At 34.5% G+C, this 17002-nt stretch overlaps 1 protein-coding gene across 5 annotated transcripts in view; it reads left to right on the forward strand.

Moving 5' to 3' along the window:
• STXBP4 (syntaxin binding protein 4) overlaps positions 1–17002 on the forward strand; it is a 190617-nt gene that overhangs the window by 100195 nt on the left and 73420 nt on the right. For all 5 annotated transcript variants that reach the window (XM_033848305.2, XM_033848304.2, XM_019945363.3 and 2 more), the window contains 3 exons: positions 8923–9099; positions 15523–15639; positions 16123–16172. In XM_033848305.2, the coding sequence (XP_033704196.1) occupies positions 8923–9099; positions 15523–15639; positions 16123–16172 (344 nt within the window). The remainder of the gene's footprint in view (positions 1–8922; positions 9100–15522; positions 15640–16122; positions 16173–17002) is intronic.

Consider the following 17002-nt stretch of genomic DNA (forward strand, 5'->3'; position numbering starts at 1 on the left):
GCACCTTTCCAGGGTATATTTTAAACATCTATGCAGATGCCAAACATTTTATGTTTCTTAATGTAAGAGTAATATATATTAACTTGGCTGACAAACTAGTAAATTTTACCCAAGGAGGAAGTAGTGATAAGGCAGTTGATACTATAAAACTCCTGTCTTGGCAGTTTAACCTGTGAGAAACACTTTCAGTACTCTTACTTTGCTGTGTGACTCATGACGTTGTGTTAAATGATTTATTCACAAACTACTTTAGAACTAAAAACAAGACTTCTCTAGTCTTACCTAACCTTACATAAATAAATCACCCTATTTGAAAATATTGTACGTACTTTGATTCATTGTCATCCGCATTAGATAGCAAAGATTGTCTATGACCATGGGTTTCAAATAAAATTGTGACTTCCATCACAATTCTTCATATTCAAGGCAGCTGATTTCCTGATATGATTGCTCATGACATTCTGCCACTCCTGACCATATATGCCCCTTATGTCATTTGTATCCCCTTCCCACTCTTGCTTTTTCTTCTTCACTTCTATTCTTAATCAATAACTGTTTTCCCACTTTCCCCACATGATTTTATAAGATCTCTTTACATTGTAGTTATTGACCCTATATCTACCAAATCTGTTGCAAATATTTTCCCCTATATACAAATTGTCTTTCTAATTTTTTAAAAGTTTTTAAACACAGGTGTTTTTGTATTGTCAAATCTATCTTTTTCTTTGTGATTTCTCCCCCCCTTTTTTTTAACTTTAAAAAATTTCATTTCTAGCAATTTCAGATACATATTTACCTGGTTTTCCTCCCATCTCTGTTTTTGTTTAGCCCACCTAAGAAATTACTCTGTTTGGTATATGGTATGAGATGAGTGTCTACACTTTACACTTTTTTTCCAAATAGTTTGTTGTCACAACCACTCATTGTTATGTGGTATCTCCATTACCATAAATTAAATTCTCATATAATCTAGGGGTCTGTTTGGGCTATCTAATCTTTCCAGTTGCTTTGTCAATAAATATTGGGCGAATGAATGTTTTATCTAACTCTTCTTTGGCTAGCACCAACTTTTGTAATTTATATATGCCTTAAATTCTTGGGCCATGTCCCACGTTATTTGTTTTCTTTCTTTCTTTCTTTTTTTCCTTCTTATTGTTGTTTTTCAGAATTTGCTTACCAGTTCTCACTGATTTTTTTTCTTCCAAATCAATTTAAGAATCTTATTTATTATTTAGATCTTATTATATCTAGATTCAAATTTGGAACTCTTGGTCAAGTGCCATCAAAACAAGCAAAATTTGATAAAATTTTTTTTCTAACTGAATTCTCTAAAAGTTAATTTGGAAGGACTAAATTTCTGTTTTTAAACTCCAAACTTCAGATGAATTCTAAATATTTGATAGCTACAAAAGTAGCCTTTGAGCGGTACTAGGTTTCAATGAACAGGATATAAATTCTGATTATGAAAGGAATTTCTAATACTGTAAATGTTCTCTTTTGGTACATTTGTAACCAGAACTGGAGAAGTAGGAAAATAGTTTTTTCTTTTATGTCAACCATCTCTAAACCAGAAAATATGTGTTCAGGGTTAAATGTTTTGTCAAAACAGAGTTTTAACTAATTTATATTTTGAACAAAGTTCACATGGTAAAATTTATTAGATAGATGTACTTGTGTGTCTGTCTTTGATTAGGGATTTCTGTTTATAAACAGAGATTGAACATTGTTTCTTTGATTTTCTTTGATGTTCAGAGGCAGAATTCAATTTTGCAACTTTTGGAGGATGAGGCAGCTGCAGGTAAAGAAGTTGACAGCTCTTGGGAGGGTTAATTAGAGATAATTATAATTTGATTGACCTGCTTTTCCTCCAGAAAGCTTAACCAAGTCTTCCTTTGCAAAGTTAGGATTTTGTTTTTTCATACAAAGTAAAGAAAATCTTTGTTTCTTGGATTGGCACATATCTATCATTTTTACTTTACAAAGGAGTGTCACCACACAAATCACAGAATCAGGGATATGGGTGGGATTGGAATGGACTTTCAAGATTATATAGTCCTTGGGAGCATGTATTTATTATATAAACTTATGGTGGAAAATTATAAATTTTAGAGAAATATAAACTAGCATGCATAATTTTTAAATCTTTAAATTTTTAAATCTATTTAATGAAAAAGCAAGAAATAAAATTGTCAAACACAAATAAAGTGTAGCTATCTGTCCTTTTTCGACCTTGGTAGTCTTCATTCCACATGGTTTAGATGTAATCTCATTTACTTGATAAATACTATAAAAGGATTTTGTTTATATATAAAGAGAGTGTAATGAAATGATTTGCTTTTCATTATGTGGTATTTTTCATAGCATGGCTTATGGTTCTTACTGTAATTATTTAAATGAAATACATTTCTCAAATATTCCCATAAAATTGAAACCTTCCTGTGAAAACTTCTTACCTAATAAAGTTCTCTAAGGCAATTATTATATATGAAAAACAAAATAGTCATTTTCACTGTTTGTCCACTCAGTTATATCTCATATTTATGCTGAATGGAGCACCTGTTAATATCAGATAGGGTTTTACTCTCAGACAGCTTGTGTTTTAGTTTGGGCAGTCAAGACCTTTTGAAATTAGAAAGTTTGGGAGTAAAATACTATTTTAATGACAGTTCAACATAGCCATAGGAGATATTAAGTAGTATGTGATTAATTAAAGACAACAGATATTATTAAGAATAAAAGGAGGGGAAATCATTGTAAGCTTACGTGGTTTGGAAAGATTAGAGGAGGTAAAATCTGAAGTAGATTTTGAAGGATAGATGAGAACTGGATGAAGAAAAAAGAGGAAAATTGCATTCACCTAGTGGAAGGAATAATGTGCTCAAAAGCATCTTGGAGGTGGGAGAGTTTAGTCTGGGAAATTTGGTAAGTGAATGTACTTGGATATGGTAGTGCTGTAAGAGAGTCAAATGTGCTAAAACTGGAAAGGTTGATTTGGAACAAATAGTGGAGAACCTTGAAGTATGGAGGTTGAGGATGTATTTATCATGTACCATGTACTTACCTAAGCAACATTTTCTCTAGTTACATTAGGTTTGTTACCTAAGCAGTATTTCAGGAAAACTGATCCTTCAGAAGTATGCAGAATACATTATAGTGAAGAACACAGTAGGCAGAGTGATTACTTATGTGATTTTCATAGTACCTAATTGCGAGGTGTTAAAGACATGAACAGTAACATGATGGTAAGAATGGATATTAAGGAATGGTACAAATACATCATCAATGAAGAATTCACAGGTGCTTAATAACTGGTTAGGTATGGAGGTGGAGTAGTGGGATGGATGTATGCACGGAGAAGGCATAAAGAAAGGGAAAGGAGAGAGCGCATATCAGAGACATATATAAAGTTCTGTGAATTCATTTTCTCCTCCAAGTGCATCGTGGTTAAGGGATGAGTTGTAGGTTCATTTTGTGAACATCTAGCAAATTACTTTGTGATCATCCATTGAGAGGAATATGAAACATATTTTAATAAATTTGACACATAAGTTAAGGAAACTAGATATAACTTGCTTTTAAACGCTTTCCTTCAACAGCCCTCTTCCTGCAGTAAACCTTAATCTTTTTCACAAGCTGTAATGGGACCAAGACCAAGAAGGGTTTTCCAATGAGTGGATGTAGGAAGCTGATAAGAGAAGTATTCTTTTGGGCTTGGTAGCATAAGTTACATTACACTAAAACATATATCTCTTTGCAGTCTCCTTTTTCTCCTGTCAACCATTGACATTTTGAAAGATTTACTGATTAGCTTAAAAATTACAGAACTTCTAAGTTTAGTGATGTGGATGTACTACCTAATTACAAATGAGCAACTGCAGTTAGTGCTTTTTCCTTCTACTTTAGGGAGCCGTTAAAAACTCACAACTAGAGGAGGAAAGGTTTTACATAATTGTTGCTAACATTAAAAAAGACATGTGCACATTATATTTCCGAACAACTATTTCAGTGCCTCAAGAAAGCCTTCAATCATTTGATGTAGTCTAGCCCTCTAATCACATTGGTGATTATGAATATATTTCAAAAGCAGTAAAGATGAACAGGAAAAAAACTGTACCAAGAACTGTAGTGGTTTCTTTAACCCTATTGTGACAGTTGTTTTGATCTTATAAAGTAGGTGTTGTTATTTACCATTGTACAAATGAACAGAGTCTTGGAGAATTACAGAGCCAGAAAATGAAAAAAAATCACATATCTAAGATTCTGAGGTATATCTCATCAAACGCCCATATTTTTAATTCAATATCATGTTAATGCCTTAAGGGGGAAAAAGTGCTATATGTGGAAAAACAGATAATATATTGTCTTTTGTTTGAGCTTATGCTCCCCTTTGAGTTTATACTGCCCTTTGTTTCAACACAATCACATAGCTAACTTCAAAGTATTTGTAGCCTACAAAGATTTTCATTTGTTTGAACTATATTTTCAAAGAAGAATGTGGTCTGATCTTCCCTGAAGGTTCATTGTGAAATTGTGAGGTGGAAAATCCTGATTTTACAATAAGACAGTGTGAGTTGAAGGCATTTCCTCAGTGTCACTGAAAGAAAGTTAAGTCAGAGATCTGCCTTCATAATTCATGATTCCCTTCTAGTGCATTTGTTTGTACTGCTTAGTATTAAAAAGCATAATGCTTATGTTGATTTTTCTATTTACTATTACATCTTAGTTTCTCTTATTTCCTAACTTTCTAAAATGAATTAATCTGTACCTAATACAAAGTAAATCAGTGAACTGGCTGCCGCATTTACCCTGATGGGATTTCAGGCTCATGGTAAGGTACTGGGAAAATTCTGGCTCAATTGTTACTGACATAGGAGGCTTTACAGTTATTAGAAGACAGCCCAGGAGGAAAAGAAAAAATGGATTATGTGATCCTGTATTGCTAAATACGGCACACTGCTGCTATCTTCTCTTTACTGCTTCCTCTAAGAGTAGTCATTTCAATGCACTAATCTTTTAAACAGCCGTTCGGTGGGAATTGGGCTAGAACTTTGCTAAGGGGTCACATTTACCAACCTGACAATTATACGTTTACTAAAGAAATAGCATGAATTTATTCAGCATCAAAACCTCTGCATCTTTTACCACCCAACTGCCTTTCACACCATATTGCCATCAGTGCACTATAATGGCTATATAAATTCCATCCAGATTCTTCTTTTAATTAACTAGTATTCTTTGAACAAAAATAAAAGTGCTGTTTTTATAGAAGAATAAAAACTGCATGAAGCGAGTGTGAAGGAGACAAATCACCAAATTAGTTATTCTTTATTGCAGCTATGGAGAATTCTCTGTCCCTCCCTTTCTCTTCAGTAGCAATATTTTTTTTCCTAGCCTGAGTGAATGGAAAATGGGCAACAGTGTAGCAGCCTCGAATGTGTTTGAGTTTATTGTAATGACCACATCCTAAAAGCTCATGCAGGGCTGGACACTGATGATATTGTCATCTACAAGTGATTTGGTTTTTTAACATTTTCTGTAGTTGGTAGCCAAGAGCTCAAACTTTGTAACTATACTGCCTGGGTTCAAATCCCAGCTCAGCCACTTACTAAGTTTGCGATTCTGAGCAAGCTCCCTAACGTTTCAGTTTCCTATCTATTAAATGAGGATAATAATAGACATACCTCTCACAGCATTAGGTGGATTATCTGAGTTGATCCATGTCAAACATCTAGAGCTCTGTCAACAGAGCTCTAGATACTAAGCCATTACCTCCTGTATGCACAGTCTAATGTGAAGTTGATCCTGCGCTGACACTGGTGACCCTTGATCACCTGGGCTGAACTGACTGATGTGGTAGTTAGGTAAATGTCCTTTTATTTCCTTAGATATTTCTTTCTAAAAGTACCTTTTATTACAAGACAATTACTTTTAAAAATAAGGAAGCAAAGTTATTTGAGTCAAGGGTACAATAGGCAGTTGGTTGGCCATGTCTCCATCCTGCAGCTGCTGCCAGATCTAGCTTTCTAAACCACTGTGTTCTCATATCAATTTCTGCTCAGAAGGTTTCAAGCCTTCCCCAAATCCAAGCACCTTTGCCTATCACGCCATTTCTACCAGAGCCCAGCCCTTTCCCTCCCTCTCCACAATCTTTTTTTATCCATTGTGCCCCTAGAGGAAGCATCTACTCCAGTCAAAGTTGATCTATTTCAAAATTTGTCATTTCTCAAATGTACCTCATTCAGATTCCTAATTTTCCCTCTTCCTTTGTTCACACTGTTCATTTGTCTAATATGTCCTACTCTCTTCCTCCACTTATCTAAGTCATACCTTCTGTTCTAAGCTGAGCCAAAAAAGGGAAAGTGTCTTTTACCCCCTTTGTATTTTTTATCACATAACATGATTGTCTGGATGCAGTAAGTGCTAAGTAAAAGTTGTTAATGATGAAGAACTCTCCTGTTAGCTCTATTTTCAAACTACATTTATTTCTTTTATTTTTATAAATTTATTTATTTATTTATGTGGTTTTGGCTGCATTGGGTCTTCATTGCTGTGCACGGGTTTTCTTTAGTTGAGGTGAGCAGGGGCTACTCTTCGTTGTGGTGCGTGGGCTTCTCATTGCGGTGGCTTCTCTTGTTGCAGAGCACAGGCTCTAGGCACACGGGCTTCAGTAGTTGTGGCACATGGGCTCAGTAGTTGTGGCTTGCGGGCTCTAGAGCGCAGGCTTGTAGTTGTGGCGCATGGGCTTAGCTGTTCCGCGGCATGTGGGATTTTCCCGGACCAGAGCTCAAACCCAAGTCCCCTGCATTGGCAGGAGGATTCTTAACCACTGCGCCACCAGGGAAGCCCTCCGACTACATTTAGAATCTCACCACTTCACACCATCTCCACCACTGTCACCCTGTCCAAGCTAAAGTAACTGTAGCTTGCCTATCCCGTTCCTCTTCTCCCTATTACACCCTTGCCTACTCCTGTGATGAGTTGTCTGCTCTCAACACAGCAGTGAAAGTGACCCACATAAAATTTAAGTCAGATCATACCACTTCTCTGCTCAGAACTCTCCAGTCACTTCCCCTCTCACCCTGAGTAAAACTAAAGTCCTCTCAGTGGCCTCCAAAGCCTCTCGAGATCTGCAACTCCACGCCAACACCATCCCTGCCCAAACCTGTGACCACTTTGCCCTCATTTCCTACTATTCCCTTCTTCCTGTCCCCTACTACTGTCCACTTCTGCCACACTGGCTTTCTTGCTGTTCTCTGAAGATGCAAGGCACAATCCTGTCTCAGGACCTTTGCACAAATTGTTCTCTCTGCCCAGAAAGTTCCTCCTTGGAAAACTTTCATGGCTCCATCCTTCCTGCAGTTCTCTAATTAAATGTCTTCTCAATGAGATCGTCATTGATTATCCCTAATTTGCTGTCTATCTTCCCAAACTTTCAATAGATTGTAAATTCTGTTTCTGTACCTGAAACAGAAACTGGCACATAATAAGTACTTAATAGTTATTGAATGTATGAATGAAAAATTGGCCCTTAAAAATATGTCCTAGGGCTTCCCTGGTGGCGCAGTGGTTGAGAGTCTACCTGCCGATGCAGGGGACATGGGTTCGTGCCCCGGTCCAGGAAGATTCCACATGCCGCGGAGCAGCTAGGCCCGTGAGCCATGGCCGCAGAGCCTGCGCGTCTGGAGGCTGTGCTCCGCAACGGGAGAGGCCACAACAGTGAGAGGCCCGCGAACCGCAAAAAAAATATATATATATATATATGTCCTATAGTAAAAATACTTCTAACCCTCCCTTAGGCTCAAACTAAAGCAAGTATCCTATAATAGCTCCCAGAAAATTAAAATAGCCACAGTTGAATATTAGCCATGGCAATTGTAGCAGAAAGTTCCATTGCAGAGAAAAGAGATTTCTGCATCAAGTGAAGAAAAAGAAGCGGTTTACATTATAACAAGTGCCATATTAAATTATATTGGTGTCCTGGGGGACTGTTATTGACCCAACACCACACATTTTTGAGAGAGCAAGTGGTTTTGCCCACACCGTCCTCTTCCTAAGGTGGAGAATGTAGCTATTATATAGTTTTGTTTTGTTTTTGTGTTTGTTTGTCATCTAGCAGTGGAATAAAATGGTGAAAAGAACATTAATGTTGGAGTCAGGTAAACCTGGGTTTAAATTCTGGCACTAGTATGTGTCCTTGGATAGGATATGTAACCTCTCCGAGCCTCTGTTTGATTATGTATAAAATGGTTTTTAATAATGCCTTTCCCTCAGTGTTGTTCTAAATGTTAAATGGGAGAAGACGCATGAATTACCTGAGATGTAACATGTGGTTAATAAATGTATTGTGAACATTGCATCCCATAGAAATAGCTGTATATTTTGCTACTGAATTCTACCTTTTGGCTTAAATCAAAATGGAGAAGTAGCAGTTAGACTGATGTCTAGGAATAAGCTTTGGCTCCTGGCACTTGGACCACGGAGAAGCCCTCAACACCATAAATCTCTCAGCAGTATCTGATGAAGCTGCAAGAGCCTTCCTAGAACATGAGCCTACCACCTGCTTGACTTTTGTAGAAGCCTACTCTTTTTATCTTTTCAGCTAATTCTTAATCTTCTATTTTCCACTTTCAATTCTCCTTTGTTTCTCTTATTTTCAAAATTCTATGCTAGATGTGTGAAGTTGGAGATTCCATACTGAAAGTTTTCTAAGAAATCAAGAAAGGAAAAGTAAGGTCAGGCAGCTACTCTGTACAATAAAATAATGTGAATATTAATTTTCAAATTGAGATGTGAGAAACATATGTATAATTGATTCACTTTTAGAATTAGAACTTCCAGGAAGGAGGAAAATATTTTGTTTAAACCACTGAATTGTTTTTACATGTTTTTTTTTTCAATGACATTATTTTTTGAAATTTTTAGGAAGCCAAAGCTGTGGTCGAAGAAACAAGAGCCCTGCGAAGTCGGCTTCATCTTGCCGAAGCTGCACAGAGACAGGCACACGGAATGGAAATGGATTATGAAGAAGTGATCCGTCTGTTAGAGGCCGAGATTACAGAGCTGAAGGCTCAGCTTGCTGATTATTCTGACCAAAATAAAGTAAGCAAAACAGTTCTCTCTTCTAGTTACCATGGTTTCCTTGCCGTTGTCATGTATCCTGTTTTCATTTTCTTTTCATCTGCACTTCTAAACTAGGTCAGTGTTTGTCTTCTATAATTCAGTGATAGGATGATGTGTCATGATGGGGGTAATGTGAAGGTTATGAGCCTCCGTTTATCCAGATAGCTTTGGGATGCAAAAGTATGTGCCCAAATTTATTCAGGTCATTGGTCAACATTGTACAGCTCAGGCACTGAGTCCTGGAACTATTTAACATTTAATTGATTACATTGGTTTCCTCCTTTTTCCTAAACTTGCTAATTTGTCCTGTGGGGATGGGAGGAGGAGAGTCTAGGGATGGGGTTTGCTCTTTGATTAGAGCACTCAAGGAAGTGTGAAAGTTAAAGAATTTTTTGCCCAAGTCCCAAGATAATTAATAGAAAGAAACTTGAGTTTGAATTTAGCAGACTCCAATTTCAATAGTGAAATACTGAATGCTTTGCAGAAGGCAATGTGAACTTTTTTTAATGTGAATTTTTTCATTATGTGATTTTTTAAGACATACTGCACTCATTGAATGGTCTTCAAAAACTGTAACAGACATTTTTATTTCACTGAAGTAAGGTAGAAAATTAAATAAATTGAAATAGATATTTTATAACTTCATGAGTTCATTTATAACCATAGTGTTTATATCTCTCTAATACAGTCATCTTTCAAGAGAACATAAAACAAATTTGAAAAATTTGTGTGTATTTATTTAAACATAAAAGAGTTAAATACTTTAAATATACCAAGTAGAAATGAAACCAGTTTTAGAAAAGCAAAATACAGAAGAAAATCTGAAATTTTCTTTGGTTAGCTCTTAAGAATTGCTAATATATTTCTCACATCTGTCCATTTAAACCAATCCCCAAAGAAGGTTGACATTCCTGTCACCCTTTGATAATACCACAAGGCCAAGGGGAAAACATTACTTGAGACAGCAGAAATACTTAGGAATATTACTTGTATTTATTATTCTTGACCCAGTGTTTACATTCTGAAATCAGAGATATGTGCTTATTTCATGTGAGTAACTTTAACATGATTCTGAAAATATTTTGGGAATTTTCAAAACACTAAAAGTACTTTTTTTTAATAATAACTTGATTTACTTTTGGAGGGATAATCAAGTCTTTAAAAATACTTTTTAAATAATATAACATTCAAGGAGTTCACATGAATTTATTCATTTTTTTAAAAGCATAAGTTATTTGCTATTCTTTCTTCCAGCTCCTAGCTGAGAAACGTTTTTGTCCTAAGTCGTGTAGTAATATAATTAATTCAGTTCTTCTCTTTTTTAGCATAATGGTGTCTCATGCCATTCCTCTTAACAAAATCCTAAATTAACCATTAACCTGTCTCTGAAGATAATCTTTTTTTTTTTTTTTCCCAAAGAGGAGATGTTATACATGAGCATCTTAACATTTTCCAAACCCAATACCAGTGGAGAAATAGAAGGAAATTTGTTTTTAATTGTTTGAGATTGCTTGAAGAGACACTGACCAAGATATTACAGGATTCAGATTCAATATTCATTTTTAAGGCATATTCTTTTTGTAACAATATTATTTTTCTTACAAGTTTTCCCTTATATTATCTCTATATTTACTTTTTTTTTCACCTTCAGCTTAAGAAATAAAACTTTACCAGTACCTTCGAAGACCCACAATATCCCTTTCCAATTGCATCCCCCTCCCTCACCCTCATAGGTAAACAAACCATTTTCCTGGATTTAGTGTTAAACATTTTCTTGATAATTTTACTACCTATGTATATATCCCTTAACAGTATGTTGTTTAATTTTGCCTGTTTGTCAACTTTATGTAAATAGAAATATACTACTTTTATTGTTCCAACTTGGTTTTTCACTCAAAATTTTTTGTGATTCATCTATTTGAAGTTTATAGCTAGTTCATGTCTTTTCATTGCTTTTTTGTACTCCATTGAGTGGATATATTACAGTATATTTGTCCATTCTGTATTTGATGGACAGTCCAATCGTTTCAGTTTTCTTCTGTTATGAACAATGTTGCTGAAAACAGTTTTGTACATATATCCTGCTCCACATGTGTAACAGTTCTCTTGGGTTCATATCTTGGAGTGGAATTGCTAGGTTGAATGGTGATTGTATGATCAACTTTACTAATTACAATTAGGCAATTCCTAATTGTTTTTGAAAGTGTTTGAACCAATTTTACTCCCAACAGTAATGAATGAGAATTACCGTTTACCCCAAATCCTTGCTGATGCTTGCTTTCTTTTACTTTTAATTTTTATCAAACTGTTAGGTGTAATAAGTGTATCTCATTGTGGTTTAATTTGAATTTCTCTAATGATTTTGAGCTACTGATGTGCTGGGACCAGCTGGTACTAGTTTATGAGAGCTGACTGTGTGCATTTCTTCTTAACTGCATGTTCAACACATCATGTTGTTAGCTTGAAATCAGCCATGGTGGGGTTATTTACACCCCCAAATGCAATAAACCAGGGCTTTGCCCCTTGTCCCAGATAGTCAGTTGAGTTAATATTTATGCAATTATTAGGCATTTGTGTTTCTATGTGAAATGCTTCTTCATATCTTTTAACCATTTTCCACTGGGTTATTTGTCTTTTTTATATTCACATGTAGTGATTGTTTGTATGTTCTGGTTACTAACCTATCTTATATTTTATGTTGTAAAAATCCTCTCTGGAATTTATAGCTTACCTTTTCACCCTCTGGTGAAATGAACAGGTGTTATTTTCAAGTAATCAAACTTTTCAGTCTTTTCTCTCATGTGTCTTTCCAGAAGTCCTTCCATTCCCAAAGATATTTTTATATTTGTCTCTAAAAGTTTTAAAACTTTGATCCTTCTGTCATGGTTTTATGTCATTGTATAAGGTGGGGATTCATTTCATTCTTTCTTTTTTATCCTAAGTGAATGGCCAACTATACCAGCACCGCTCATTCAAAAGTCTCTTTTACTCTAAATCTTGATCCGATCAACCTGTCTAGTTCTTTTTATTTAAAAGTGTGTTGGCTATATAACCCTTTGATCTTTTATATGTATTTTAGACTCAGATTATAAATTCCATCAAAAGAAATTAATACAATTGCCATTTTTACTGAAAATGCATTAAATATATAATTTGGGGGAAATTTACGTATTTATGATTGTGTCTTGATTCATAAACATCATTGAGGAACAGAAAGGTTAATTGCATGTGGCCAGAGAATCTAGTCTATAGATAACTCCAGAATTCATTGATGGTTGCTTCATGGCTTACTGTCTGACCAATATTTACAAATATTCAAAGAGAGCTTGAAAAGAATTCTGCAATCATTTGATGTGTTGTTTTATATAGTCCACCAGATCAGGATCATTAATTGTGGGGTTCAATTCTTCTCTAGTCATATTAATTTCTTTGTCAGGGAATAGGTTAAAATTTCCCTTGTGATTACTTTTTAAAATTTTCTGTATATATTTGAAGTAATGTTTTTAATTGCATACAAGCTTAGAATTATGTTATCATCCTTTTACGAAAATGTTGTGACTCTTCAATCTTCTTTCCCCCTTAATGCTTATTTTTGATTGATATTAAAATAGTTATACCAGCTTTCTTTTGGTATCTACCTATGTATTTTTTCCATCCTTTTACTTTCAACTTTTCAGTGTCCTTATATTTTAATTGTGTCTATGATAAACAACTGGTAGTTGGATTTTTTTCCCCATTTTACTGATTTTTGACCTTTAATTGGAAAGGTCTTTCCATTTACATTCTTATTCGCAAATGCACTTGGCTTCATTTCTACCCTTTTATTTTGTGCATTTTATTTGTCCCATATTTTCTAGTTGTTTGTCATTTTTTGCCTCCCTTTTTTTTTTTCTTTTTTGGATTGGGTCAGACTTCTCCTGTGTTCCCCTACTCCCATTTCATTTAGTTTACTCTGCTAGTTTAGAAGTTAGACACTTGGTTTCTAATTTTTAAATATTATATTAGAAATGTTAACATTCTATTTTAACTTAAATTATAAAACTAATCACTGGCTTTCCACTTCTTCTAAATATTGTAAGGACTTTAAAACATAAATCCAATCATCCCTTTCTGCTTAATTTCTATTAACTAAGTATTTTAGTTCTTTCTTGACTTTTAACATCATAAATTAGATACTATTACAGTTTATTTTGTGCAGTCAACCTTCATTTAGATAGACCTCCATGTTTATCATTTTCTTTGTTCAACATTCTTCCTTTCATTTGACATCCTTGCTAGAATTACTTTCTTTTTTCCTGAAATACATCTTTTAGAAGTTCATCTTTTAGAAATAGTGAGTATCTATTGGTAATAAACTCTATTTTTGTTTGTCTGGAAACTTCTTTTTTGACTCTTGTTCTTGAAATATATTTTTGCTACATTTAGATTGTTAAATCGGCACTGAATTTCTTTCAGTGTTTTTATTCCATGGTTGTGATATCAGATGTCAGTCTGTCGTTTGTTTGCTATCTGTTGTTTTTTTTTAGATGATTTTATCTTTAGTGTTCAGCAGTTTGACTATGATCAGTCATGTGTTCACTTATTTTTATTTATATTGCTTGAGATTCATGGAATGAGGTTCCTGATCTGAGGAACAGTGTCTTTCACCATTTTTGAAAAACCCTAAGCTTTTATCCTGACCTATTCCTCTTTCATTATTTCTAGTCTGTCTTATGTAATTCAGATTGGATGTATGCTAGATCTTCTTCCGGTTATTTTTTCTCTTTTCATATTTTCCATTTTTATTTTTATGCTCTATTATGAGAAGTTTCTTTACCTCTGCCTTCCAGTTCACCCATTCTCTTTTCATCTGTATCTAATTGGATAGTAAATGCATAAATTGAGTTTCTAATTATTACTGCTTTTTTTTTTGACATCTTTATTGGAGTATAATTGCTTTACATTGTTGTGTTAGTTGCTGCTGTATAACAAAGTGAATCAGCTATACATATACATATATCCCCATATCCCCTCCCTCCTGCATCTCCCTCCCACCCTCCCTGTATTTTTACTTTTCAGATCTATTTTTTATGTCACCTGGATCTATTTTGATAGTTTCTTGTTTCTTTATTATGCTTTAAATTCTTAATTTTTAAAACATATTAAACATAACTTTATATTCTGTATCTGATCACTTCAGTAGCTGCTGTCTCTATAGGTTTGATCCTATAATTTGTTTCCTTCAGCTGACTTTTCATCCATAGTAGCTTATTTGCTGAGATCATGTTCTTTTGATACATTAAATGTAGGCATTCTTTGATGTCTGAGTTTAGCAAATAACCCCACTAGAGAAATTTTTTGTTTGCTTTTACCAGCCAGGAACCAATTTAAACTAAATTTTCAGCTTATGAATGTACAGGCCACACAGGTAATATAAATTCTGACCTGGAACCTGCATGAGTTGGGGGACTGTGGTTGGCAATTATTCGGGGGACACTTTTTTAACCATTCACCAGAGGCAAAATCAAAAGTTTTGTTTCTCCCTAATTCACCCATTAAAGTTCTTCTGTTTGCCATTTGTGCCTGATGAAACCCCAAACTATAGGCCTCCAAGGATCAGCAAATACCCTGAGATCAAATTGTGCTACAGTGTACTCTAACTTCAGTGGGTTCATTCAGCATTGCTATTGCTTATCTTCATGAAATTCCTTCACTTTTCCTGGAATTCTTTTACTTCCCCGTCAGCTCAGCTTTACATTGGGTCATATTACATTATATATTTATGTATAGGGCTTCCCTGGTGGCGCAGTGGTTGAGAGTCCGCCTGCCGATGCATGGGACGTGGGTTCGTGCCCCGGTCCAGGAATATCCCACATGCCGCAGAGCGGCTGGGCCCGTGAGCCATGGCCGCTGAGCCTGCGCATCCGGAGCCTGTGCTCCGCAACGGGAGAGGCCACAACAGTGAGAGGCCTGCGTACCGCAAAAAAAAAAAAATATTTATGTATATCTTCAGCATGTTGGATTGTGCCACACTAATACGGGTTTCCGTCAGCCTCTGGTAACCATGTTGTCAAGAAATGCCATAAACTAATTAAAATGTATTTTAATATAAGAATATAATATAAACTAATTAAAGTGTATTATATATAACATTATATATAATAAATGTATTATTATATAACTTTTATTAAAATAAAAGTTATTTGTAGCTTATCTTAAAAAGTTTGCAGCATTCCTGTGCAGTTTAACTTTTAAAAATATGCAATTAGTTAAGTACCCCCCAAAACAAGAAGATATGTACAAGAAGAGAGAAAATAAATGATATAGTAATGTTGGATATTAGTTAATAAAAAATGAAAATAGGAGCCACTAGTATAAAATTGAAGAAATGTATAATATGTTCCTTTTGATATCTCTGTCCAGGAAAGTGTTCAGGAGTTAAGAAAGCGAATCACAGTACTTGACTGCCAATTGCGAAAATCAGAAATGGCTCGAAAAACTTTTGAGGCATCCACTGAAAAGCTTCTTCATTTTGTAGAGGTAAATTTTCCTGTTACATCACTTTATGTCCATTTTTAAGAAATGTATAGACAACTGACATACAGGTAAATGTCATGGCGTTTGATGGCTAGTGAAACATTCTCTGGGCTCAAAACAGCAATGGTGACTTACAGTCAGATTTTAAATTGCTTAGATAATGAAAAGACCAGCTAACATACAGATTAAGAGAAATAATTGAGACAGGGTAATATGATCCCAAATATATACTATGTTTTAATGAACACTTTCTTAACTTTTGATACTATGTAAACATTAGTTGATAACTACCCTATAAAGAAATGTTTCTCTGTGTATTATAATTCTGAGTAGAATTGTATGTTAATGTAATTGATTTTTTCCCCTATATAACACCTTTTTAATCATATGGGTGGAGGGGGTTATAAATATTATTTAAGCAAGAGAAAACATTTTAAAAAGCTATCAAAGTTACATTATCACCTTCACTCTCTTGTTTGTCTCTAGGCTATTCAAGAAGTATTTTGTGATAATTCTCTTCCTTTGTCAAATTTAAGGTAAGAAAATTTAAGTGCTTTCTGCAGAGTATGGCCACTGATTACATTCTTCATCTGGTACTTGTGCTAAAATACTAAAATCTCTTAAAGTCTTAAGATAGTCAAAGCAATTTTTTTCCTTTTATAAAGACTACCACTAGCAATGTAGTTCTACTTCTAGCAACATATGCTTGAAGAAACATAGGAAAACTCCACCCTTTTCTGTGAAAACAGCAGTTCAATAAATGAAGATGATTCATTATATTTTAAGTTTCCACATAGCATTTTTGAATTTAGAAAAATATCGTAGTACATGGTAGTACATATGGTAGTACACCTTTAAACTCATTTTAATGTAATACTTTATTTCTTCAGGTGAAATCTGATGTTTTTATTGTTATCTATGCTGCTTATGATGTAAAATAATTATGTGAATACCATGATGATTATTTTCAGTATGATGTTAAAATACTCAGCAGTCAGATTCCGCTTGTATGGGTTAGACATGTCCCAAACTCCCACCACCCAAGGTTTCATTGTGACCTTGAATAATAATTTAAAAGCTTTGGTATTAAAAATGACTATTTAAAAGCCAGAGCCTGCCCTTGCAGGTTCACAGAACAAAAGTAACTTTAAAAAGCAACATTAATATATGTAACTGAATCACTTTGCTGTACACCTGAAAGTAATACAACATTGTAAATCAACTATACATCAACTTTAAAAAAAAAAAAGCAACATTAAGCAACTTTTTGCTACATCTTGGAAAGTTAAACACTAGTAAAATTTGGCTCAGTCTTTTTAATATACTATATCATCTGTAATGGATGTTGGCCTTGGTATTCTACATG

Source organism: Tursiops truncatus, chromosome 20 (genome assembly GCF_011762595.2).
Source record: "Tursiops truncatus isolate mTurTru1 chromosome 20, mTurTru1.mat.Y, whole genome shotgun sequence".
Classification (NCBI taxonomy): domain Eukaryota; kingdom Metazoa; phylum Chordata; class Mammalia; order Artiodactyla; family Delphinidae; genus Tursiops; species Tursiops truncatus.